This window comes from Lonchura striata, chromosome 15, assembly GCF_050655825.1.
Source record: "Lonchura striata isolate lonStrDom1 chromosome 15, ASM5065582v1, whole genome shotgun sequence".
NCBI lineage: Eukaryota > Metazoa > Chordata > Aves > Passeriformes > Estrildidae > Lonchura > Lonchura striata.
This window is the reverse complement of record NC_140717.1, coordinates 3,064,944-3,090,905: the sequence shown is the minus strand read 5'-3', so window position 1 is coordinate 3,090,905 and position 25,962 is coordinate 3,064,944. Positions and strand designations below refer to the sequence as shown.

General features: G+C 53.5%; 3 protein-coding genes across 4 annotated transcripts in view; 2 read left to right on the top strand and 1 right to left on the bottom strand.

The window, feature by feature from the left end:
• Positions 1-2,304: 2,304 nt before the first annotated feature.
• SLC7A4 (solute carrier family 7 member 4) lies at positions 2,305-8,321 on the top strand. 2 transcript variants are annotated; one of them, XM_021536751.3, is made up of 5 exons: positions 2,305-2,373; positions 3,460-4,507; positions 4,624-5,100; positions 6,084-6,192; positions 6,714-8,321. In XM_021536751.3, exons 2-5 carry the CDS (start codon positions 3,526-3,528, stop codon positions 6,892-6,894), a joined length of 1,749 nt encoding a protein of 582 aa, XP_021392426.2. In that variant the 5' UTR covers positions 2,305-2,373; positions 3,460-3,525; the 3' UTR covers positions 6,895-8,321. The 2 variants fall into 2 exon arrangements, with proteins under 2 accessions (XP_021392426.2, XP_021392424.2); XM_021536749.3 differs by having other exon boundaries at positions 4,624-5,300.
• Positions 8,322-9,077: 756 nt separating this feature from the next.
• The window catches only part of AIFM3 (AIF family member 3), a 102,823-nt gene continuing 85,938 nt past the window's right edge, over positions 9,078-25,962 (bottom strand). The window contains exon 19 of the mRNA XM_077787098.2: positions 9,078-13,594. Coding sequence (XP_077643224.1) covers positions 13,381-13,594 — 214 coding nt within the window. The 3' untranslated portion in view covers positions 9,078-13,380. The remainder of the gene's footprint in view (positions 13,595-25,962) is intronic.
• On the top strand, positions 15,591-25,825 carry P2RX6 (purinergic receptor P2X 6). Its single transcript, XM_021536766.3, has 12 exons — positions 15,591-15,866; positions 15,972-16,116; positions 16,316-16,387; positions 18,412-18,487; positions 18,926-19,019; positions 19,299-19,379; positions 20,116-20,257; positions 20,425-20,534; positions 22,130-22,223; positions 23,829-23,894; positions 24,588-24,665; positions 25,398-25,825. Exons 1-12 carry the CDS (start codon positions 15,742-15,744, stop codon positions 25,434-25,436), a joined length of 1,122 nt encoding a protein of 373 aa, XP_021392441.1. The 5' UTR covers positions 15,591-15,741; the 3' UTR covers positions 25,437-25,825.

The following is a 25,962-nucleotide window of genomic DNA, read 5'->3' as shown; positions in this document are numbered from 1 at the left end:
GGGCCCGTGTGTTCAGCCCCACTGTGCTGCCCTTTGGGGCGAGGGATGGAGTCCAGAGCCCTCGTGACCCAGCACTGCTGATGTCTCTACAAGGAGAGCCAGTGCCGGGGGCTGTTCTGGCACTGCCATGACAACAGCAGCTCTTGGGCTTCCTGCTTTTGCCATCTGTTTGCAGATGGCTCTGCCAGGCAGCTGATTGCATCCAAGCTGAAATTTTCCATGCCAGTGATCAGGTTGGGTTTCAGAAAGGCCAAGGTGGAGAGCTGCAGGGGGTTAGACATGGGTAGCTGGTAGAAGAGGTTATCCTAAGGGAGCAAAGCCCCCGGGATGGCTTGTGATCAGTGGGATTTCAGCAGAGGAACACTTGCTCAGCCCCTGAAGCTGGACAGTACAACGTGGAGGATACAGATATTTTTCCAAGCAAGTGTCATTGTGTCACCAGAGGGTGACACCATCCCACAGCATTGCTGTGCCACTGCAGTTGTGGTAGTGCCAGTAACACAAGGCAGACCTGGTGAGAGCGACCCACAAGGGCTGCGAGTTCTGCTGGGTTTTGGCTATCTCAGCTCCTCTCAACTGGTGTCCCAGGAACATGTGTTTGGCTTCAGCCATCCACAGACCTGGACCAAAGGTGCCTGCCCAGAATTCCATGTGTGCCAGAAATGACATGGAGAGGGGATGCAACCCGAGGATCAAGTTCCCTGTTCAGGTGTAAGGTAACTTATGTGAGAGCTATGGCTCCATGCCAGCTCCATGTTCATCCAGGAGCTGGTGGAAGGTGAGTAATGGGTGGCAGGAAGAGACAAGTCCTGTTTATTTTTCCTTTTCCTATATTTTGGGCTGTTGAGGAGAAGAGCAAGGTCCCCTCCACATAAGGACGCTGATCCAGTGTGGATAAAGGTGGATGTGTTCAGGTGGGAGCCCTCAAGAGTTGCAGTGTGGGCTCTTGAGTTGTGGGTGCAGCTTGAGGGTGACATTTGAAGAGGTGACTGGTGAGTCCATGAAAATGTCAGTTGAAGTGCCCAGGAAAGGAACCATCAGAAATTTAGCTAAAGCATGAGAAGAGCATCAGAGAAGAAAATTAAAAACGTGTTGCTGCTGTGAAGCACCTACAGGCAAATCCCTTCCTTCACCCTAACAAAGGCACAGTAGGATGGTACAAGCTCCACAAAGACCCTCCACAGAGAAACCAGGGATCTGGAACACCTTCCAGCTGAGCTGGACTCCTTTATCTTTGACAAAGGGCACAAGAGAGGGCAGGGTGGAGATAAAACTATGGGTGACATGGAGAGGGACTTCACTTTCTAGAAATACAAGAGCAGTAGCATTGCAGGCTTGGGTGGGACAGGTGACTGCTTGGGACTCCTACCCCAGGGGGCTGGAGAGGCAGAAGTTTGTGGTGGTTCAAGAGGAAGTGAAGCACTTCCGGACAAGAAACACTTTTTGACTTAGTGATGGATAGAGGTGATTACCCTTCACTGCCCCGCAGAGCCAGGTGGAAGCACCACAGGCTTTTGCTCAAGATTTGTGCTCCTGGCCAGGCAGGACGATTGTGAGCTGGAGGGGCCTGTCCAGGAGCTCCCCCTCCTGCAGCTTTCTCCACACCTCAGTTACTTCATGACAAACACCTGAGCACAGAGGATGTGCCTGCCCTTCAGGTAGCAGCTCCAGAGCAGAGTGAGTAGAGGCAGAGGAGCAGGATCTCAGCCCTTTGTTCCATCCAGAACATCCATCCAGTGGATGGGATTTGGGATAACTGCTTCATCACAGAATCACAGAGTAGTTTGGGTTAGAAGAAACCTTAGATTAGAAGCTCATGAGCAGGAACACCTTCCACTATTCCAGCACCTTCATAGCTAAGAATTCCTTCCTGGAATCCCACGTAATCCTGCCTTTTGTCAGTTGGAAGCCATTCCCCAGTGTTACTCCAGGTCCTTGTCCCAAGCCTCTCTCCAGCTCTCTTGGAACCCCTTTAGGCATGGGAAAGGGCTCTAACGTCTTCCTGGAGCCTTCTTCGGGCTGAACACGCTCGGCTCTCCCAGCCTGTCTCCACAGCAGCCCAGGCTGCAGCCTTTGGCATATCTCCATCCCCACCCTGTATCCCGTTTCCGTGCGGCTCCAGCCGGGCACACAGTGCCGGGGGGCTGCCCACCCTGGGGCCGTGGGGACCCCCCTGCGTCCGCCTCTTCCAGGGGCTGGAGGTGCGGCCCCGGCGTCCCCAGCCTCCGCTCCCCGCTCCGAGGAGCCGCCCCCGGGCCGGGCCGGGGCTCGCCCGGCCGCCGCCCTTCCGCCGAGCCCGGGGGCGGAGCCGGGCGGCGGCGGCGGCGCGGAGCAGGTGCGGCCGGGGCCGCGCCGGGCCCTCGTCACTCGCAGGTGAGCGGCACCCCCGGGACCGGGAGCCGGGCTGGGATGGGCACAGTGGGAAGCGTCCTGGGGAGCGCGGCCGGGATCGGGGCCGCGGCTCGGCCCCGGCACCGGCATCGTGGCGGGGTGAGCAGGGGCGAAACTATCGCCTCTCGCCGCCCGGGATTAATCCGGAACCCACACACACCCTCCTCGGTCTGGGAGTCGCCACCCTTAGCCAGCCCCCGAACTCTGGGGATGCTCCGTGTCCAGTGGGCACCGAGCTCCGCATCCTCCCAGCTGCGCCTGTTGCGTTTGTTGGGATTGGGGACCCCAGTACTGCCAACGCCTCCGGTCGCGGGGACCTGGACGTGCAGGGTGGGAGCCTCAGCCAGGACGGCTTGTGCACGTTGTCCTCACGGACCGTAATCGGCCCTGTCATTCCATCATCTCCTCCTGGGCTTTCCATGACCTTTTGGCCTCTGAGATGTGGACCCTCCAGTGGGGCTGCACCAGCCCTCTGAGTAGGACAGTTTTTTACATAGGTGTGGGGCTTCTGGCACAGGAAGGAGGGCAGCTGGCAGGGAGAGTGTCCCTAAAGTCACCAATCACCCCATGGAGCAGGTGGGAAGCAGCACCTGAATGTCCCTAGCACTGTGTTCTCCCACTGTCATGATGGCAGCTGCCAGTGTGGCTGATCCTTGGCACTGACTGTTTCTTGGTCTGGCTGGGGACACCCATGGGAGTTGCTTTTGACTTCTGCTGCAGCCTCTGGGGAAGCAGCAGGATCCTGGGAGCAGGGTGAAGTTCAAGTAGATGTTGGATAAGGTGGAGAGGAGGCAGCAAGGAACCTTCATCAGGGCCAGAGCAGACTGGTTTGGGCTTTAATGGGGCTTGCTGCCCTGCGAGCACTGTGGTTTGCCTGTCACCTGGCACACTGGCACATGTCCCTGTCCTGTGCCACCCCTGGAGGAGGACACACTTCTGTGCTGAGCTCCATGCTGGCTGAGGAGCCAGGGACACCTGGAATGTGCCCTGGTGGCTTTTCCACCCTGTCCCCAGCACTTGGTATCTCGCTGGCAAGGGAATGTTCATCCCTTTCTGCCCCTCTACCAGGTTTCCAGGCAGGATCTCACTGCTGAGGACCCCTCACTCTGCTGAGAGCAGGCATCTGCCTCCACGATGGCAAGATGGCTGCCCCGCTCCACTGACCTGATCCGCTTCTGCCAGAAGCTCAACCGGGTGAAGACCCTGGAGGACGACATGATGGAGACATCCTTTAACAGATGCCTTTCCACCATTGACTTGACGCTGCTGGGCATCGGGGGCATGGTGGGCTCTGGGCTGTATGTCCTCACAGGCACTGTGGCCAAGGAGATCGCCGGCCCTGCCGTCATCGTCTCCTTCATCATCGCCGGCTTTGCCTCACTCCTGGCTGCTCTCTGCTACGCCGAGTTTGGAGCCCGCGTGCCCAAGACAGGCTCTGCCTACATGTTCACCTACGTGTCCGTGGGTGAAATCTGGGCTTTCCTTATCGGCTGGAATGTGCTGCTGGAGTACATGATCGGAGGGGCTGCAGTGGCCAGGGCCTGGAGTGGCTATCTGGACTCCATCTTTAACCACAAGATCAAGAACTTCACCGAGACCCATGTGGGTGCCTGGCAGGTGCCGTTCCTGGCCCGCTATCCAGACTTCTTGGCGGCTGCCATCCTGCTGGTAGCCACTGCCTTCATCTCCTTTGGGGCCAAAGTGTCCTCCTGGCTCAACCACGTCTTCTCAGCCATCAGCATGGGCGTCATCCTCTTCATCCTCATTATGGGCTTTGTTCTCGCACAGCCCAAGAACTGGAGCACCCAGGAGGGTGGCTTTGCCCCATATGGGCTGTCAGGCATCATGGCTGGCACAGCCACCTGCTTCTATGCCTTTGTGGGCTTTGATGTCATCGCAGCCTCCAGTGAAGAGGCCAGAAACCCGCAGAGGGCTGTCCCCAGGGCCATTGCTTTCTCCTTGGGGCTGGCCACCGGTGCCTATATCCTGGTGTCAGTTGTGCTTACGCTGATGGTGCCCTGGCACACACTGGACCCTGACTCTGCCCTGGCTGATGCGTTCTACAGGAGGGGCTACGCCTGGGCAGGGTTTCTGGTGGCTGCTGGCTCCATCTGTGGTGAGTATAGGCAACAGTGGGAGGGAGCTGCCCACTCTCCTGCCTTGGGGGCTGGGAACAATCTCCAGTTTGGGTTTGGGTCTGATGGGGTCTTCCTTCTTCTACCTGTCCCTCAGCAATGAACACAGTTCTATTGAGCAACCTCTTCTCCCTGCCACGCATTGTCTACGCCATGGCCGAGGACGGGCTCTTCTTTCAGGTCTTCTCCCGAGTGCACCCCCGCACACAGGTGCCCGTGGTTGGCATCGTGGTCTTCGGGCTGCTTATGGCCCTGCTGGCTCTCATCTTTGACCTAGAGGCCCTGGTGCAGTTCCTGTCCATTGGCACTCTGCTGGCCTACACCTTTGTGGCCGCCAGCATCATCGTCCTGCGCTTCCAGCAGCAGAAGGGGGATGTCCCTGCACCGGTGGCCAGTGGCCAGCCCAACCCTGAGCCCCATGAGGGCCCGTCTGGGGGTGAGCTGAAGGAGTACGAGTCCTTCTCCGACAAGCTGCAGCTGGTGGACAGGGACAAGAGCAAAGAGCAGCGGGAGCCAGGGCAGCTGAAGGCAGCTTTTGAGCCCTACCTGGAGTTCCTCAGAGCCTTCTACCCAGGTGAGGTGGTCACAGTGGCTGTGGTGACCTTGATGGTGTCTTCCATCTGCCTCTGCTCCATCTTAGTGTTTGGCAACACCCACCTCCACCTGCCCACCTGGAGCTACTCCCTGCTGCTGGTCCTCTTCAGTCTGGGCTTCCTGCTCAGCCTCCTCCTCATCTGGGCACATGAGCAGCAGCACAGCACCCAGACCTTCCAGGTATGCCCAGGACCCAGGCAGGAAATCCCTCTGCAGGGGTGAGGGGAGGTGGGAGTAGCTCTGATGGACCAGCGGGGCTCCCAGGCACAGCACTTTGTTGAAAGCACCACAACTGCTGAAGGAGGAGGTGGGAGGAGAGGAGGAGAAGAGGATGTTCGTGGATGCTGTGTGTGGGGAGTGTTGGTGCCTCTGCTGTTACTCTGTGTGACCACTGGTCCCCAGGAGGGGACATCCCCAGCAGTTCTGTGTCCATCCCATGGGATGGATCCCAGGGATGGCTCCTGTCCACCTTGGGCTCCCTTCTCTGCATCCTTACAATTCTTCTGCTCCTCTCATGTCTCAGCTCCTTACTTTAGCTGCCCTTCATCTATGTGATGGAGCCCATTTTTAGCCTCCAAACCACTTCTATGCCTCTTGTGGTCCCCCTCTCCTGTTTTCAGCCCACCTGAGCCCTGATGTAGCCATTGCAGCTTCATAACACCAGTGGTGGTCCCTGCCATGCCCCTGCCCTGGCTCCTCTAGCAGGGAACACGTTGGCTCAGGATCACACCAGGAGCTTGTTTGGTCCTCATGGTGATGCCTGTGCCCACCCTGCCAGCCTGGCTCCACAGCTCCTGGCTCTGCTGTTCATTTTACTTAAAAAAAAGTGCCACTTGTAGAAATCCCAAGGTGACAGTCCCTTTGTCCCACACATTTGCCAGTGCTGTCTTTTGTCCCTATGATTTTAAAGGTTGAGAATGTGGTCTGCATGTCTCACCCCTGCAAACTCCTTTTCTCCTGCAGATCCCCCTGGTACCCCTCTCCCCAGCACTGAGCATCATTCTCAACATCTACCTGATGCTGAAGCTCAGTTACATGACATGGCTCCGCTTCGCTGTCTGGCTCCTTTTAGGTGAGTGCGCCCATGTCTGCTCCAGGGAGGGGGAACAGGGTTTGTCTTGGCACTCTCCAGGTGCTTTGGCAGCTCCTCTCCCCCATTCATGGGTTTGTAAAGTGTATCCTGCCCCTTTCTGCCTCTGGTTCCCATTTGGAGATGCAAGGCGAGGTCTCCCAACATCTCCTGAGCCTCTCTGTTTCCCAGAGTGTTACAGCTTGTTCCTGTTAAAAGTTCAGATCCTCCTTAAAGCCTTGGGCTAGAACCACCCACTGCTCCTGAGGCAGCTCCCTGGGGCTCAGGAAGTTCTTCCCTTTCCCAGCAATTCAGGGAGCTCTCCTTGCTCTTTACATGCTCATAACCTTGAGCAGGACACTTTTCCTCCTGCATGCAGCTCAGTTAAGCCCCTGTGGTGCTTTAGCCTTTTGCTCCACTGGGTTACTGGCCACATCCGTGCCACATTCCGCTGTGGTGCCAGCCATGACAGTGGCAGCAGCCAGGCTGTGCTGGAGCCCTTGCTGTCCCTGTCCCCACTGCAGGCTTGCTTGTCTACTTTGGCTATGGCATCTGGCACAGCAAGGAGAACCTGCAGGAGCCACGACCCCAGCGTGTCAGCGCCCGCTATGTGGTGTTCCCAGGTGGCAGCCTGGAGGAGAGGGTGCAAGCAGTCCAGCCCAGCTCCCAGCCTGCCACCGGGCTGCCAGACACCGACACCGATGACTGCAAGAGATGACAACCCTGCCAACGGGGGCACTTGGAGATGGGAGCATCAGAATCTGCTCCCGCAATGAGGCAAGAGACCCACCCCCCTCCTCCTGGTCCCTCTGAGAGCAGAGCCACTGGGGCTGCCCTGGGTGTGGGGCTCCACCTGGAGAGGGTGAGGATGCTCACCTTTCTCCACACACTTCTGACAGAGTGTGGAGGGGCTGGCTGCCTCCCTCCCCATCCCCTGCACTTGAGAGCTGGGTCTCAGCCCAGTGCCTGCCCTGCTCATGAGGAGCTGTGCCCCTGTTCACCTCTCCCTGAGCACACTCTGGCACTGTGCAGCACATCTGCTGTTTGCCAGCACATCTGTGCAGCTGGGGGATGCAGATGTTGCCCAGGGACCAGGACGGGCAGCTCAGTGCTGCCCATCCTGACTGTCATCCTGAGTGCAGCCCCTCTGCCTCCTGCAGAGTCCCCTTTGGAAGGAGGCAGGGGCCAGTCATGCATCCCCACAGGCATCCCTGCCATCTCTGTGCCCAGGGCTGCTCTCCTCAAAGGCTGGGGCTGAGAGAGCTGAGGAGCAACTGGAGACATGACATGGAGAAGGGATATGCCAGAGTGGGTGGCTGGGAAGGCACCCCAGGAAAGCCAGTGGAGGCTGGCACAGCAAAAGCCCATCTGCATCTTCCCAGCCGCTGGAATTGGCTGTCTGAGGGGTGGACTAGGGGCCATGCCCACAGGAAGATAATGCTATGGCCAGGATCTTGCCCCAGTCCTGAGCAGGGTATGGGTGTTCAGGACCCCAGGACCCCTTGTCCCTGGAGGTCCCCAGTGGCATCCCTGAGCTGATGTGTCTGGAGCCAGCTCCCTACTTCTCCTGCACCCCAGAAGCACCACCTGCACCACCATGGGCACTCAACGCCCCATGATGCCCCTTCCAGGCTCTCTGGGGCTTGGGACAGGCTCAGCAGGTGCTTTTTCAGTATTGCCCCCTCCCCAGCATTCATCCCCATGCTTTGGGGTCACCTCAGCTGCAAGGCTGTCATGGGGGGTGTCCCCAGCAGCACTGCTGCAGCCACCCCTGGCTGTTTTGCCCATGAGCCCAAGGTCAGTCAGGTGTGAGGCTGCCAACTTGACAGGCCTTGCAGCATGGGCATCCTGCTCCATCCACATGCTCTGCATGCTGCGAGGAGCTGGGGACTGTGGGCAAGCTGTTCCATTACTTCTTGCTGGCCAGTCCCTGGGGGGCCCTAGAGAGGCTGTGGGGACCCTCAGTAGGATAGGCTGGCTCCAGTGAACTCCTCTGTCTGCCAGCACTGCTTCGTGTCCCACCTCGTCTCCGCCCTGCCTCCACCAACGCTGTGGTCCTGCTTGGCACCTCTGTGTCGTGGCTTGTGAGCAACGGGCTGATTTGGTCAGCCTCATAAACACTGTTTCTGCGATGGCTCTGACTGGTCGTGATCTCTGTTTCTCCAAGTCTCAAGGTGGGAAGCACTCCCCAGTCAACGCTCAGGAAAGCCCCCCCAGGGAGTGGGGAAAGGGAGGGTGCCCACTGCCACCCTGCTGCCACCGGGGTTCCAGTCACAAGGACAAGCTCCAGCCAGACCCACAGCAACCGGGATCCCATGGAACTGGGGTAGGCTGGGACTTGAGCCTTACAGTACACAAATACCCTGATAATGACCCGGATAGGACTGAACCCCACTGTGAGCAATGAGGACAGTGTGCGTCAGAACCAGAACAGGGTTACTAAAGCTGCCCAAGGTTATGAGCCAAAGGATATGAGAACTTGTGCAATTAATAGGAATAATTTATAACCTACAGTTACCCCCCATCCCCACACTGTTGTTTCCTAGGGAAATGTCCTTCCTGAGATAACAGACCTTCTTCATTAAAAAGCAAGTGTTCAACAGGCACCCAGGAAGGCACAGGCTGAACTCTCCTTAGTGACTCAGCTTTAATCTCAATAATAAAGCAGGACAAAGGCGAGTAAAAAAAATCCACAGGGACACAGGAGAAGAAGGGAGCCCAGCGCAGAGCTGGGGAAGGGCAGGAAAATCCTCACAGAGAGGGATGGGCTGAGGGTGACTTTTATGTTCCCTCGTGGAGGAAAGTCAACGGCAGTCATATCTCTCAGCTTTCTTAGCAGGGTTCTTAATCAGCGTTTTAAGCAGGAAAAGATCAGAGTTACTGAATGAGCCTTGTAACCATTGATATTTATTTTATTTTAAAACATTCATTTCTAAAAATGCACAGAAATCCCTGTTAGGCTGTAGCACACAAAGCATGGGGTCCTCCCCAGCAAAGCAGGAGGTGCCGAGGATGCAGCCAGCAGGGTATTAAAGAATTGGAGTATAATTCTCTGGCACCTGGAAGGCCAGTGGGGCCTCCCAAGCACACTTGTAGGTTTTTTTTAAATAGGATTACAAAATTGCTTGGTTCATGTGTCATACACTAGCCTACAGTGGTAACATGCTCTGCACAGAACATGTATTAATTGATTTTTAATTGACTACTCATTAATGTACACAGAAGAAAAGGGGGATGGCAGCCGCCACTGGCACCCAGACAGCCGTTCTACAGGAATTTGTTCCTGAAAATTGTATCAGCAGAGAAAAAAAAATTTAATCAGGAGGGCTTTAAGATGGCAGCCTGTAATTTTAAGAGAAAACACTGGCTGCCCCATCCATACCCTCAGTTCCAAACAGATGTAAAATGAAACCATTCCCACATGCAGCTCCCAGAACCCTATTTCATGGAGCTCCAGGAGCAGCTATTTGCTGCTTCCCTGTGGCTGACCATACACCTGTTTTCCAGAGCAGTATTCTTCTCCAAATTTTCTTAAAAATATAAATAAAGTCCTCTGTTTTCTGGGAGCCATGGCAATGATGTAGTCAGGCTGCAGGAAATCAATCTATTTCCAGAGCTGCAGGGAGGTATGTGGGTCAGTGCTGGAGTGGTCAGTGCTGGGGCTCTGGGAACTGGGAAGGGCTTTACGAGCCATGGGGCAGAAGCAGCTCTGGCACACTTGCTCTGAGCTGGATTAAGAGGGTTAATGGTTGATAATCCCCACAGACAGCATGAGAGTGGACAGGCAGCAGGGCTGGCTGAGCCTCTCCAGTGATGCTGCTGGACTGGGACAGTAGCTGGCCAGGCAGTGCTGATTTGTTGTGCCCTGGGAGGACAGTTCCCATAAGGCAGGTGCAGCAGGATAAGGAAAAATGAACCTTCAGAGGGGAATAACATGAGATTTGTACTAGAGAGAAAATCAGTGTTGGGGCTCTCACCTACCCCCTTTAAATGGCAGTGAGTAACCAAGCCTGTGGACCTTAGCCCCAGGTGCAACTCCAGGATGCTCCAGGGATGGACACAAGGACTGAGCCAGTGAGGATTTTGGAGGCTTTGGGGCACAGGATCGCTGCTGCAGCCCATGCAGCTCCAGGAATGGGACCAATGGGAGCTGCAGAGATCTTTGGGCTGCAGGAGCTCTTACAGAGATCACTGGGTTGTGGAACCCACAGGGATTGCTGGGCTCTTGCTTGGGAAAGCACAGGGGAGTAGGAGTCACAGGTGCACAGTTTAATAACTGGAATAAGCAGCTGCTTGCGTATCTGAGCCTTGTCCATGCTGGAGGGAGAAAAAAGGGAGCCCCAAGCACTGGAAGGGGGTGGTGGGTTGCACTCAGGAGAGAGCAGCTCCACGTCCTAATTAAATCACTTCCCAGCCTCATGTTCCTAAATTATCCCTCCCCACTCCTCCTCCCTGCTCTGGCTCTGAAAGCAGCACAGAAGAGCTGCAGGGCTCAGGGATGCCAGCTGTAAGTAATCCTCTCATTATCCTGCCTGCTCCCCTCCTCCTCCTGCAGACACAGCCCCAAGATGAGGTAAGCATCACGCAGCATTTCAGGATGACAGCAGTCGTGTATCTGCTCCTACCACCAGCTGGGGAATGGTAGGGCATTAAAAGATGGCACAGAGCAAGGTAGTCTTGTTGTCTCCTTGTCCCTGCAGGATGTGATGGTGGTCAGGCAGATAGATGCCCAGGTCATTCCAGGAGTGTTTGTGCTGTGTCTCAGCAGCCCCCGCAGCCACAGCTTTTCCTGTCTCAGCACTTTCCAAGGAGCTGCGTAAGCGAGGGAACAAACGGTGTGGCCCCATCCTTGTGGCAGAGGTTCCATTCCAACACCAGATGCATCCGCTGCATCTGCTTTGGGGGCAAGGGAGGAAACAGCCGTTTCCCCACATGTAACACACCACACAGACACAAAACTGCAGCTACTGGCCCCAGTGATCTTAGTGGTTTTTTCCAACCTTACAGATTCTATAAAAGGAGACTAAATCTTCCCCACATGCACAGCCTCCGCATGAAACAAAGCAGTGGACCAAAACTGCCATGAGGAAGATTTAAGCAGGAGACCAGAAATGTTTCCTGAGGCAATGACAGCTTGGCCTGAGGTTGTGAAAAATCTGTCAGATGCTGACAGGAAAGAGCTGCAGCGAGTGGCTCCTCTGGAGCCAGGATGGCCGATTTCTCCTTATCCCACACCTGTCTTGCTTGGCTGAAAGCATTCTAGGGCAGCCAGTCCTTGCTGGGACAAGAACCAATGCACCTCTGGGCATGGCAGCACGCTCGATATCCTAAAGGAAACGAAAGGGCTCAAGAAAAATACTTGGAAAACACAAAAACATTTCTGTGTGGGGGGAGCAGCTGGAGCCACTCTGAAGGCTCCACTGCCCAGCTCTGCCTCCAAAGTTAGTAGCTGCTACAGCTAGAACTTTGGGATCACCTCTGTAACTTACACCAGAGAAGTTCCCCATGGAATCAGGCAGTTTGCTTCCCTGGAGCAGTAATGCTCATTTTCCAGAAACAGGCAGCTGGAACAGTCTCAGAGCACTGCAGCAAAACAAGCTGGCAGATCCTTCCAAAACGTGACAGGGGATGAGGACAGTCAAGGCTTCAAAAGACCACTGAGCAAAGTGAGAACTACTCAGGAATTCTCGAAAAATACCAGTAGTGGCAATCAGTGTGGATTTGTGTAACCTCTGTGCTCTGACTGGGATAGGACCTGGAAAGAGGCAGCAGTGCTGGTGTGCTGTAACACCTTCATGAGGCATCCAACTGCTATCTGGCACTTTAGCAAAGAAAACAAAAAGGAACAATATGTAATTGACACTTGGACACACCAAAAAAAAAAAAAAAGGCTCACTACTAGAACCATTGAATCCCTTGTGAACAGGGATTCAACAAGTCTTCTGGTGAATTATTCCAAGATTGGTTTCCAACATAGAGAGAACACAATTGAGTTTGAGGAAAGAGGAACGGTGATTCCAGCTGGGGAGATCAGCAGGTAAATTTGGAGTAACCAGTATTTCAGTCTAACAGAATTACAGTTCTCAGAGTAAGTCCTTACATGTTCATTCCTCACAACCTTTGGCAGCAGCTGCCAAAGCACAGCAAATCCCTCCAACTTCCCACACAGTCCTTCAGGCCAGGTCCAGCTGCCTGCTCCCTCGTCTCCCAGCAGCCCTCCAGGAAGGCAAATCCCAGCTGGGCACAAGGCAGACTTGTGCTTGCTGTCCCTCAGCCACCTCATCAGAACACAGGACAACAGGATGCTCAAGGGCCCTATCCCAGTGACACTGCCTGGTATAACACTGCTGGGTCACCTGGTGTGTTTAGGTTCCCAAATGGTTTTTTGATAGGTTTGTTGAGCCTAAAACCACACAGCTCTGACTCTAGTGACAAACAAATTCATGTGTCAAAACACGGGCAAATAGATCCTCTCCAGCGGGTGAAGACGTGGAGTGTACTCTTTCATAGCATTTTAATTTGCATCTCTTCTTTGCAGAACACAGGAAGGGCTAGAGGCAAAGGACATAACAGAAGCAATAAATGGCAAAAAATGTTTTAAAATATAAGCACTTACACTGATTTAAACCAAGCCCTATAAAGCTTATGTGTTCAATACACAAAATTTTCATCTGGAATCTGAGGGAGTGTCAGGATGGTTCTGATGTTTTTAGAGACAGCCCAGATTTAAAGACTGCAGCCCGTATTTACAACATGCAAATGGTTTGGACAGACAGTCCTGAGACAAAAGCACAGGCTTGATTTATTAGACTCATAACTATAAAATGATTTGCACATTTATAGGACAGACCCCACTAGGTAAATAATATAATTACTTTAAAATAAATAAGATAAACTTTATAGAATCACAGAATCATTTAAGTTGGGCAAAACCTCTAAGACCATTAACCCAGCACTGTCAACTCACCACTAACCACCAATATGTAGTCTGTTTCAGCCTCAGAGGTTGGAAGAACTAGTTTTTGTTTTGGTAAGTAAAATTTTAGTAGAATAAAAAAAAATATATATACACTATAAAACAGTATCTGTATTAATTTATGAGTCAGCAATTAAACAATTCAAAACATTCATTACAGAAATTTTTACTCTAAAAAAGGAAAAAAACTAGAAACAGAGAAATTAGAACATCTGTTATATGTCCATAGATACTGGATGATTTTTTGCTCTGAATTCCAAGATTCGATCCCAGGCCATAGATGAGCTTTCACAGTTTAAGAACAGGAGAGAAAACAATTCCCTGCTCCAAGCCTTTGGCCAAGGCAGCTGCCCTTGGCTATGGAAATGGTTCCAGCTGATTCTAAGTTTAATCCAATGTTTTCTGCTGTAGCCATTCCAAAAATCTCCCCTAAGAAAAAAAAATCATAAAACCAAACAGTTTAAGAGTTAAAAGGAAGCTTGGGTTGGTTCATGTACTTCTCTGCAACTGTCTGTATTACCTCTATATGATTAAAACTACATCTTTTTCTAGCTCATTTACCACAAGCCCAAAGCAGAAGCTGCCAGACAGTGAAGCATCTATGTTCTTTGACCTCATGTTGCCAGGACAGCAAAGAGGGACTGAAAGTCTAATCACCGTGCCAGAGCCAGGGGCCGGTTCTCACAGTACAACTGTGAGTGCCCTGCTCGTTCTCCAGCTGGTGGAGCCCGAAAGCTGATACTGAGCAGCCAGGGAGCTCCCACACCCTCAGGGTCCTGGAGCCCTCCCAGAAAATCCGAATAGCTTTGCTCAGCAAGTGTTCTGTGAGTTTCCAATGGGGCAGACAAAAAATGAGGGTGTCAACTAGGACAAATGAAAGGGAAAACATGTCCATGCCTGAAGCCGCGACAGCTGAGAACTGCTGGACGGTAAAGGGAACAGGAGATGAGGAGGACAGGGGTGGTGACAAGCAGTCACTGCAGCCTTCAAAGGTAAACAAGGAAAGAAAGCAGCACAGAACTTGGAACAAACAAGGTGGATGGCTGGGGTGTTCCTGGTGGCCAGAAGTGGCGAGGATTAAGGTTGTTTTCTCTCCTGTGCACCAAAGAAGGTCACTGAAGACATGAAGGATGTTCAAGAAGGAGGCTATAGTGAGCGAGATGTGTGAGGGCTGAAGATTGTAAAGCAGTGGATGGAGTGGACATTGAATTTTGCATGAAAGACACCACCCAGGGAGAACATGGATCTGGCACACAGCATTTCAGAAATATTTACAGTTAAACAGAAACATGGCCATGACCTTGTGATTATACAAAAATACTACAAAATCAAATTATTTTCTCCATCCACGGATATTAGAGACAAGAAAATTAACTGGAAGGGACCTCAGAGAACTATTCCAGACAAAATAAACTTAACAAAAAGGTTTATCATCAAAAATGAATAGGAAAGACTGTATTCTTTTATGGTCCAAACTACACATTTCTAAGATGCTGTGCCTGCTGAAAGCAGCTTCAGGTGGGACTACCTGACATGAATGTACAGAAGGTTTATAATTTCTTCCTGAAAATACTAATTTTAAAACATTAATTTAAAACAGAAGGTTTATAATTTTTTTCCTAAAAATATTAATTAAAAATGTGAGGAGATGACATAAAGAAAAATTCTTGACCCATTTACACATCCCATCCTCCCACCTGCATCCAGGGAAGGAGATGATTCTGGTTCCTGAGCACTTCAAAGCAGTCTGCTGGCAAATCCCCTCTGCTGACCAACATCACATCTCGTGTGGTGAACCTTGGGCTCTGGTAGGTCCCAGAACCTCCATCAGGGCAGGCTGCAATGCATCCTTGATGTATCCTTGATGAAAAACTTGGTTTGTTTCAACATCCAGAGGAATGACAGAATTTTCATTAGCGGGAAAGAAAATTTGCCCATTCCTTGGTTGGGAACTGGTCTGTACTGGTTTAGCACAGGCTGGAAGAACAGAAGGCTCCAGAGAAAGCTCAGAGCCCCTTGCAGGGCCTGAAGGGGCTCCAGGAGAACTGGAGAGGGACTGGGGACAAGGGATGGAGGGACAGGACACAGGGAATGGCTCCCACTGCCAGAGGCAGGGCTGGATGGGACACTGGGAATTGGGAATTGTTCCCTGGGAGGGTGGGCAGGCCCTGGCACAGGGTGCCCAGAGCAGCTGTGGCTGCCCCTGGATCCCTGGCAGTGCCCAAGGCCAGGCTGGGTGGGGCTGGGAGCAGCCTGGGACAGTGGGAGGTGTCCCTGCCGTGGCAGGGGTGGAGTGGAAGGGCTTTGAGGTCTCTTCCAACCCAACCCCTGCCGGGATTCTCGCTGTGGGAGAGGTGGCCCCGGCCGGCCCGCGCCGCCGTGGCGGCGGGGCGGGGCCGGAGCGCGGGCGGGGCGGCGGGAGCCCTCGGCCGGGCAGCGGGAGCCCTCGGCCGGCCGGAGCCGCCCTTTCCTTCCCCGGCCGCCTTTCCCTGCGGCTGCCGCAGTCCTCGCCGTGCTCCCCTTTGTCCTTCGTGCCGCTAGCCCCCGCCCGTGCCCGCCTCTCCCCCGGTGCCGCCATGCCGGGCCCGCCCTGCGGGTCCCTGCTCGACTACAAGACTGCCAAGTTCTCGCTGACGCGGAACCGGCGGGTGGGGCTGCTGCACCGGCTGCTGCAGCTGGGCGCGCTCGGCTACCTGCTGGGGTAGGGAGCCTGCCCTCGGGCTGGCCGGGCCCCGCTGGGGTGGGGGCATGCCCGCCGCTGCCGGGCCCGGCCGGGGGTCCCTCAGAGCCCCCCGCACCTCCGCAGGTGGGTGCTGCTGCTGCGGAAGGGGTACCAGGAGCGCGACACCGCCCCGCGCGTCGCCCTGGTCACGAAGGTGAAGGGGGCGGCGGTCGCCGAGGCCGCGGGCCGGCGGCTCTGGGACGCTGCGGACCTCACCTGGCCCCCGCAGGTACGGCCGGGCCCCGGGCAGGGACGGGGAGGTCACACATACGGTTTGTCATCGTGGCGAGGGGATGCCGCGGGTGTCGCCGGCCTCCTAAAACCCTGGCAAGCCCATTCGTGCCTCTTCCGCCCATGGTGTCACACGGCATCCCCTTGGACCCACCCTGGTGTCAACCTCCCTTTGACAGTGCCTTCTTTCTTCCCAGGGAGAAAATGTGCTTTTCCTGGTGACCCATTTCATCGCCACAATCCAGCAAGCCCAAGGTACCTGCCCCGAGGTGAGTGAATGGACCTGCCCCAGCCCGGCCTCACAGGGGTGGGATAGAGCCAGTGGTTCTGCTACTCAGTTGAACCCAGTGGAAGACCAGATGAAAGGGAAAAATGGATTTATATTCCCAAGAAAACACAGTTCCCCTCACACTCACTGGATCATAGTGCATCCCAGCACATCTGCACTTGCTCTGTCATACCTTCATTAGCCAAGATGTGTATGCATATGCTCTACCAGAACTGTTTGTGGTGGCCAGGACAGGGGACATGGGGCCTCTCCGGCCCTGAACTCTTTGTGTGGTAGCACTGTGTGACCGTTCCAGGCTTTCTGCTGCCCTTGAACAAGGGGATGCCTTGACACATATTCCATGGATACCTTTGTCATGTTTCCTTGATAACTCCCTGCTGCAGGACTAGTGTCCATCTTAGTGTCCTATTTTTAGGAGGAACGTAGCACAAGGTCTAAATGGTTTTTCAACCATCCAACACTTAATGGTATATGTTCTCTGGGAGAACTCTTCCATTTAAGGCTGGAGTCAGGCCAGCTCCTCTGCTGAGCTCCCAGGCTGCACCCAGCTCAGCAGATGTCCTTTAAGCTGAACAACTACTGGCACCTTGTACCTAAGCCAAGCACCACTTGTTCTAATGGTCCCTTCAGCTCCTGCTGTGGCCAAGTGCTGCAGAGGAGCAGAAACACTGGGTTTGGGCTGGGAAAAATGGCACCAATGATCCATCTTTAAAATGCTGAGAACTCCTAAAGTCCCAACAGGGAGGAAGACAAGTGCTGTAGGGCATTTTGGCGTTCTCACAGGCAGTCACAGGCTGGGTTTGCAGTGTGCAAGCCAAGGACACACAGCTGAGGATTTCATTCCATTCCAGAGATGGGGTGTGTGTGGATGCTTGTCCCACCTACACTCCATGCTGGTCTCCAAGAATTCCTCAATTCCTGGCATTGGGGGTGTAGATGACATTCATATTTGGAAAGCTATGAATACTTAGCAGTAGCAGTTTTTGGCTTTGCAGGGAGTTTGAGCTGTCTTAATATTCTTGATGACCAGAGTACTTGGTGCTGGCAGATGAGTTTGTCTGTGGCCAGAGGCAGCATCAAACACGAGCCGAGCTGTTTCAGCAGCTGTGCATGCACTTAAGTCTTTATATCCTTTTATCCCTTTATGTTCCTTTTCGTCTACCAAGTTCCATCCTTCCCATGCCTTGTCCTCCACCCCTAAATAATCCATTCCCTAAACACCTGATGCAGCACCCAGATGTTCTCCTGCATCCCATAATGACTCTAGAACCCTAGGGAGACCCTACCCAGCCCCAAGATGCTGCTCCTCCCAGATCATGTTGGTGGGTTTTATATCTGAATGAATGGCTGAGGCTGTCCTGGGGCAGCCCAGGAAAGGCCTGAACTTCTGACTCCATAACTGATGATTCCTCCTGCATTTGGGGCTCTGTGCCGCTCAAAGCTTGGGAAGTGGGTTTCTGATGAGCTGGTGACTCCTGTCATGGCCTGGGATAGCTGGGGGAGGTATTAGTGGTATTTCCCCAACTATGATCATCTCTCTGTGTTTGAATAAGAGGTTTTTACTGCTCCTGACAATCAGGTAGGTCCAGAGTAAGGGTGAAGCTTTCCCTGTCTCTTGTAAAACTTGTGTTAAGCAGGATTTAGAGTCTACTAAGCTCACCCCCAGGGAATGTCATGGTACTTTACAAGGTGCTTAACGGGCTCAGTCATTAGGGCCCTCCTGAATCCCTCTGTGCTGGTTCCCAGTTCCATCTGAAAGGTCTGACGTAGCTCCTGAGGTTTCCTCTGCCACTGAGCAGCAGGCCACAAGTCCTCTGGAAAGGAAGGATTGCCCTTTGGACATGCCTCTCTTCTGACTGGCTAGAGGCTGATGGATGTTCATCTCTAACAGTTTGGGAAGCACTTGGAGAAGCAGGAGCAGCAGTGCAACAAGGCGGGGGAGTGACAGCATGGCCTCAGGTAGCTGCACAGTGCAGTGACAGCGTTTCTCTCTGTCCCTCCCAGAGCCCCTCTGTCCTCGACGGAATGTGCACAGAAGATGCAGATTGTCCCGTGGGAAACCCTGTGGTTCATGGCAATGGTACTGGTTGTTTTGCTAAAGAAACAAAATACTAGAATGGTTTGGGTTCAAAAGGAACTTAGAGGTCATCTTGTTCCACCCTCTGCTACGGGCAGGGACATTTTCCACTGTCCCAGGCTGCTCCAAGCCCCGATGTCCAGCCTGGCCTGGGACACTGCCAGGGATCCAGGGGCAGCCACAGCTGGTCTGGGCACCCTGTGCCAGGGCCTGCCCACCCTCCCAGAGAACAATTCCTGCCCAATATCCCATCTAAACTCACCTTTGCCACTGGGAAGCCATTCCCCCTTGTCCTGTCCCTCCAGGCCCTTGTCCCAAGTCCCTCTCCAGCTCTCTTGGAGCCTGTTTAGGCACTGGAAAGGGCTCTAATGTCTCTCCAAAGTCTTCTCCAGGTGATCAACTCCAACTTTCTCAGCCTGTCTTATATTGTCTTGTTTCTAGGGATAAAAACTGGGAAATGTTTGATGATTAATGCCACCCATTCCACCTGTGAGATCTATGGCTGGTGTCCTGTGGAGAATAGCACCCTGCCCAGGTAATCACACATTAGGAGACAGCAGATATTGGGGGCTTTGGCTCCCTCCATCTGTGTTACCAGGAGTCTGACCACACGTGCCCAAGGGGCAGCCAGGCTCAGGGAGACCACTGGCATTGACTTTCTGGTCAGTTAAACTCAGAGGGCATCACCCAAGAGCATTTCTTGCACCTGTCCATTGTAGCCAAAATCTTGGGGTTGCAGAAGAGACTGCAGAGCTTGGGAAATGGGGCCTTGGGCACTGTGTAAGACTTGACTTTGTTGGTGGTTGTTTTCTAGGAAACCTCTTCTGGCTGAGGCAGAGAATTTCACTCTTTTTATAAAAAATACTGTCCACTTCACCAAATTTAACTTCTCCAAGTAAGTACAGTACTTCCCAGCTGGGCTGAGCATGCAGCCTGGTCCAGCCTTGGCACTGAGCCTGTTATGGGGCTGAGGAGCTGAAGCACTCATGGAAACAGTGGTATCCAGGGCAGGTGGTGCTGGGGCAGTTAGGGCAGGGCAGGTGTTGAGGTAAATACAGGTCACTTCAGCTGTGCTGGGTGTGCAGCTCTAAGAGTGGTGGGGTGGGGACACCTCAGAGAGGGGGACTGGTGTCCATCTGCCCTCGTAGAGCACTGCAGAGAGCCAGGCAAGGCCAGCCATTCCCAAGTTCTCATTTGGAAGTGAAACTAATATTTTTGTCTTCTAGTCCTCGCAAAGTGGTTTCACAGAAGGCAAGTAAAGGGCTGCACTGGCCCCACAGTCCCAGGCACGCTGACTGTGCTGCCTTACCAGGGCAGGAGACATGGTATGAACTGTCCCTGCTGCTACCCCTAGCAGTGACCAGAGCTGGGTGCTGGGAAGAAACAAAGGAGCACAAGACGTGGAAGGGAAAGCCATGGCACATGCTATAGAGGATAACTCCATGTGAGATTCCTCTGGGCTGGTTTTTCTCCATCCTCTTCCATCTGAGGCTTTAGGCAAGGCATTGACTGTCCCCCCCACTGATGCAGGAGCATTGGTGGGCCCAGTCCAATGAGAGGGTCCCCTTTGCAGTCCCACAGCTGGGCTCCATGACCTCCCACACCCCTGACCTCCTTCTCTCCTGTCTCAGGTGCAACACTTTACAAACCACTGACCCCAGCTATTTCAAGAGCTGCAGATATGATCCAGTCTTCAACCCCTCCTGCCCTGTGTTCCATGTCCGTGACATGGTGGAGGCAGCTGGAGAGAACTTTGTAGACCTCGCACTGCTGGTACTTGTTTTTTATATAATGCAATTCAAAATTCCCCAAGGATGCGCGCAAGAAGCAGAGGAGCGACCTGAAATGCTAAGGGAATATGTGATCTGGGAATGTCAGAACAGTTAATGACTTGGCTAATCTGATTCCATGCTTCTCCTTGAATAAAATGTGTTTTGCAGGGAGGAAGCATCAGAGTTCTTATCGAGTGGAACTGTGACCTGGACCACCCCGCTACCCAGTGCCAGCCACAGTACTCCTTCAGCCTACAGGACATGAGGTACAATTTCAGGTGAGGATGCTGGGACAGTGGCCACACAGGCCTATGGGATCAGCACATGGCAGTTGTTTGAGATTTCAGTTCTGATGGATGCTCTGAAAGAAGCAGCAGGGGACAGGAAGTGTGCCTCAGTCAGGTCACAAATGACACTGAGCTGTGTGGGAGTATGGATCAGCTGGAGGAAGGAAGCCCTGCAGAGGGAGCTGGACAGGCTGGATCCATGAGCTGAAGCCAGTGGTGTGAGATTCAACAAGGTCAGGTGCCAGGTTCTGTCTTGGGAACAATGCCATGGAATGTTCCAGGCTGGAAAGATGCAGGCAGAAAAGGACCTGAAGGTGAACATGAACCCAGGTGGGCAGGAAGGCCAAGGGCACCAGATCTGTGCTGGCACTGCTGGGATACCTCCAGTCCTGGCAGCTCTCCTGATAAGAGAGACCTGGAGGGGCTGGGGCATATCCAGGGAAGGGAACGGAGCTGGGAAGGGGCTGGAGCCCCAGGAGAGGCTGAGGGAGCTGGGAAGGGGCTCAGCCTGGAGAAAAGGAGGCTCAGGGGGGACCTTGTGGCTCTGCACAGCTCCTGACAGGAGGGGACAGCCAGGGGGGTCGGGCTCTGCTCCCAGGGAACAAGGAGCCTTATTGGAGGGAACAGCCTGAAGTGACACTAAGGGAGTGTTTAGATTGCATGTTTGTCACTGCAGGCCCCCAGACGGGTAATAATTAGCATCAACTCCATGATTGCAGAAGGCTGATCAATTGCTTTTTTATATCATCTTATACTATATGATACTCATCAAGAAACTCAGTAAACCCTCACAGCCAGTCCGATACAGCTTTTACCTAATTGGTCAATCCATCCAAACACCATCCACTGTCCAATTAACAAATCGCCCTTTGGTAAACAAATCTCCTTGAAACATTCCACATGCACACAACAGCAGGTGCAACAAGTGGAGATAAGAATTGTTTCTAATTCCTTTCTCTGATCTTCTCACAGCCTTCCCTGGGAAAGTCTGTGCCTGCTCTCTGTGGCCAGAGAGCTGCTGCCACACACAGAGAGCTGCTGTTAGAAAAAATCTTTTCATTGAAAGGTTTGTCCAGCCCTGATGCAGCTGCCCAGGGAAGTGGTGGAGTCCCCATCTCTGGGGAGATTTAAAAGCTGTGTAGATGTGGCACCTGGGGACATGGGATAGTGCTGGATTAATTGTTCAGACTGAAAGATCTTAGAGACCTTTAAGCCATTGGGAAATGGTAACTCAGGGCAGGGACTGTCAGTACGGGGATGCTGTTGCAATTCCCACACTTTGTAGCTCTTTTGTATTTGGAGCTGAGCAGGGCATTACCTGCCTGAGGGCAGGGACCTGTGACTGTCCCCACCTGAGCTGGGCACACTGAGAGCTTTGTGCTACCAGTGACCCAGACTGGGTGCTGAGGGGATGCTGGTGCCCCACTGTTGGTGCCAGTGAGTCATGGCTGCACGTGTATGCCCAGTTCCCAGCCTGGAGGACACGTAGGAACCCACAGGCCCAGCAATCCTTTGGCACTGGCACCCCCTTCCCTCCCTGCCAGCATGGAGCTGCCTTTCTGAGCCATGCCCAATGTCTCCCACAGAACTGCCTCCTACTACTGGGGCTCGCAGCAGCAGCTCTACCGGAACCTGCTGAAGCTCTATGGGATCCGCTTCGACCTCTCTGTGCACGGCCAGGTACTGTGAGCTCCTCAGCCCCAGGGCTGACTCCTCACACCACTGCTCCCACTCTAACCCCGTGGTTTCTGCTACCATCATTTCTCCCCACCTGGGTGAGTTCTTCACCTCTTTCCAGACTAAGCAGAGCAGGAAAAAACAATCTCTCCCATCTGAAGAAAAACCTTTTGGTATTGCCCTGAGGAGGGAGATTTCCCTCTCTAAGAGTCTGACATGGGGGCCATGAAGTGTTCACTAGGCAAAGTGAGCTGGTCTGGGCTTGTAGATGTCTCTCTCTGAGGGTGTTATGGTGGGAGCATCCGGACAAAGATCAACCTGAACTCTACTTGACCTGGACAATTAATCCGTTCTTGATTACAAGTACCCTCAGGGGGGAAAGGTGTGGTGTGATTAAGGCTGGACATGCCCCAGCCATGTGCATTGAGAGCCCAGAAACACCCTGTGTCTTGTATTCATCCTCAGCACTGTGGGCAGGAGGTAAAGTGAGATTCTGCTTCTCTGCCCTGCTCAGGTGCAGTGCTGCACCTGCTCTCATGTCCCCAACAACAGAAGGATTTGGAGCTGCTGGACTGAGCCCAGAGGAGGCCATGGAGATGCTCCAAGGACTGGAGCCCCTCTGCTCTGGATCCAGACTGGGAGAGCTGGGGGTCCTCACCTGGAGAACAGAAGGCTCCAGGGAGAGCTCAAAGCCCCTTGTAGGGCCTAAAGGGGCTCCAGGAGAGCTGGAGAGGGACTGGAGACAAGGGATGGAGGGACAGGACACAGGGGAATGGCTTCTCAGAGATGGGATATTAGGAAGAAATCCTTCCCTGTGAGGGTGGTGATGCCCAGGCACATGTTGCCCACAGAAGCTTTGACTGCTCCATCCCTGGCAGTGCCCAAGGCCAGGTAGGATGGGGCTTGGAGCAGCCTGGGATAGTGGGAGGTGTCCCTGCCCATGGTAGAGGGTGGAATGAGATAAGCTTTCAGGTCTCTTCCAACCCAAACTATTCCATGTTTCTATGATTGTTGGTGCTACTCTGTGCAGCATCACTCACAAATTCAGTGCTTAGCTTTCCAAAGAGGGAGCCTGTGCTGAGAGCACTTCCCACACTAAGAGATGTCCACAGCTGGTCTTTCATGCTTAGCAGTGCCTTTTGTACCTGAAGAAAGTGAAGCACACAGTGCAGGACAGGGAAACAACCTGCTCTAGGCTGAGAGAGCAGGTCCAGGAGCTGTGGAGAGAACAGCCAGAAACAAAACTACCAGACTCATTTGTGAAGGGATGGACACATCATGTCAGGGTTGTATTTGCTGGGATGTGGTTCCATGGGTTCCAGCTGCAGCAAGAGGGAGGTTCCTGCTGTGCCTGCAGGAGCAGGTGGGTCACAGTAACCTCTGCTGCTTCCAGGTCATCAGGCACCTCAGTCCCTTCTTTGACAACCAGAGGGGGTTGGAGTCAACACAACAGTAGTTCCTACAAATCAGCCTGGGAAAATATATGTCTGGGTCCTTCCAGCACCTCCTGACTTTGAGCATGCTGCCCTGCAAGGCTCATCCTACGGCCTTCTCACCCCTCTGACTGCTCTTCACCCTCTCTCTTACCCCTCCATTGTTTCTCACCAGGCTGGGAAGTTCAGCATTGTTCCTACTGCCGTGAGCTTTGGCACCAGCATCGCCTTCTTTGGTGCCGTGAGTACTCCAGATATGTTCTCCTCCTTCAATCCGTGGCTTGGGATTTGCCACTTCTTATTTGTTTCCCTGCCTGCCTGGGCACAAGGCTTTTTTAGTGGCAGCCAGCACAGAGGGGAGATGGTCTGGCACTGTGTCAGCTGAGGTCTCCCTCTGACCATTAGTAATGGCACCACTGGATTGGGATCCTGAGTGCTGTCTGGGTCACATCTCATGGAGGTCAGGTTTTTGTGTGGATCCTGGTACAGAGCATCACTGGGATGCTGCTGGCAGGAGAGAGCAGCTTCTCTCCGCTTCTCCTCTGATTCTGAAGGGATGCAGTGTCCTGTCACTGTGGTGGGGCAGCCCCTTGTAGAGCCCTTTCAGCCCTTCCCTTCCAGCAGAGTAACAGGGAGGTGCCCCACCTGCCCCCTTTCCTCCCTGCCATGCTCATCCCAGTCCATACGTCACTGTGAAGGTGCTGGAACAGCCCTCCCTGTCCATCCATTGCAGCCTGAGGATCCTGTCTGACCTCCTGTGCAGCTCCTGGGACCGGGTTGGGTCAGAGAGGAGCCAGTGGAGCTGGCTGGAGGCAGGACTGGCTTGCTGCCCCAGTAAATGCTCACAGCTGGCTGCAGGGCTCAGTGCGAGCCAGGATGGAAGGCCAGGCATTCCTGTGGGAAGTTTCCATCTTCAGTGTTTGTCTGTCTCCAGGCTACAGTGGTCTGCGACTTGGTTCTGCTCTACCTGGATGCAAAGGCTGACCTTTACTGGAAGGAGAAGTTTGAGGAGGTAAGGATAGGGCCACATGGGAGAGAGGAGGTTTTGAAATGAAATAATTTTGGATTTAATGATTTTCTATCCTTTGGTTAAAACTCAGTTCCCAAGATCAGAGAAAAAATCTGGTGGAACAGCTCTTTAAGTTTTCAACTTGTGGGCTTGGTTGCCAGTCTGAACTGGGAGAGGGATTCAGCTGGTGCTGGGAGTCAGGGAAAGTTGCACCATGACCTCAGCTACTGTCAAAACATCCATCAGTGGGCTGCCATGGAGACCTTACCTGGAAAACTGACCCAGCTCTATGCTTTTCACCTTCTTCCAAAGGGAAGCATAGCATCTGCTGGGACTCCATGCAGAAAGGGACCAGCTCTTCAGGGCACATCTAGTTCTGTGGTTCATTGACAGATTGCCAAGCATGATTCCATTGTGGGAATTCACTGCCCTGGTAAATCAGGGAGTCACAGGGAGGCCCCTACAGACCATGAGATCTGGCAGCCCTACCTCAGGTCATTTCCAGCTTTGTCTGGCCAAGTCTGAGGACTGAGATCCCCCATCTCCTGGTGAACTGTCCCAGAGCTGCACCATCCTATGGTGGGGGGAAACTTTTCTAATGCCTGATCTTGAATCCAGAGTGGGGTGGGGGTCCTGGACAGTGAATCTGGTTACATGGAACCAAGCAGAGTAGCTGAGGGCCATCTGAGCTGCCTCCATGCCTGTTGTATACTTATGCCCCTGTTCATTTTGCAGGCAAAACCCCCTAAAGGTAAGCCTGAGGCCACAGCTTAGGGACATTGGGAATGCTCCACCACAAACACCCTTCCCTCCAGAGCTACCTGCAGGTAGATATGATGGGGACACAACTGGAGCCCTGGTGGAGGTGGGCCAGTCCTGGCCCAGATGGGCACTGCTGGGGTTAGGCTCTGCCTTTCCTGGAGAAGCACTGGCAGCAGCAGCAGTTCTTGGCTCCTGGAGCACAATGCCATCCTAGGGGCAGCTCCCAGCACTGACAGCCTGTGTTGGAGCAGAGCTGCCCCAGAGTGTGCTGGGGAGCAGTGGTACTGCTTGGCACAAGAGGCTTAAAGCATTTTGCATTTCTCCATGTTCCAGTAATCACGGGCTTTGATTTCCCTTGAAAAACAGGGATGCAATGGAATAAAGCTGTTCTGGAAGTGGGAGGAGGTTTTGCTCTGTCTCTAGCCATGGAGGAACTATAAGGTTGTGGAGTGCTGCTCTTGCACCTCGTGGCACCCTGCATGCTTCCAGCTGGGATGGCTTCGTTTGAACCACCTGGATTCTCAGAAGCTCTCTGGGA

Coding starts and splice junctions, on each gene's coding strand:
- SLC7A4 (XM_021536749.3), top strand. CDS start 3,526: ATGGCAAGATGGCTGCCCCGCTCCACTGACCTGATCCGCTTCTGCCAG. Junction 4,508..4,623: donor GGCTGCTGGCTCCATCTGTG/GTGAGTATAGGC, acceptor CCTGTCCCTCAG/CAATGAACACAGTTCTATTG. Junction 5,301..6,083: donor ACAGCACCCAGACCTTCCAG/GTATGCCCAGGA, acceptor TTTCTCCTGCAG/ATCCCCCTGGTACCCCTCTC.
- P2RX6 (XM_021536766.3), top strand. CDS start 15,742: ATGCCGGGCCCGCCCTGCGGGTCCCTGCTCGACTACAAGACTGCCAAG. Junction 16,388..18,411: donor CCCAAGGTACCTGCCCCGAG/GTGAGTGAATGG, acceptor TGTCCCTCCCAG/AGCCCCTCTGTCCTCGACGG. Junction 20,535..22,129: donor GACATGAGGTACAATTTCAG/GTGAGGATGCTG, acceptor TGTCTCCCACAG/AACTGCCTCCTACTACTGGG.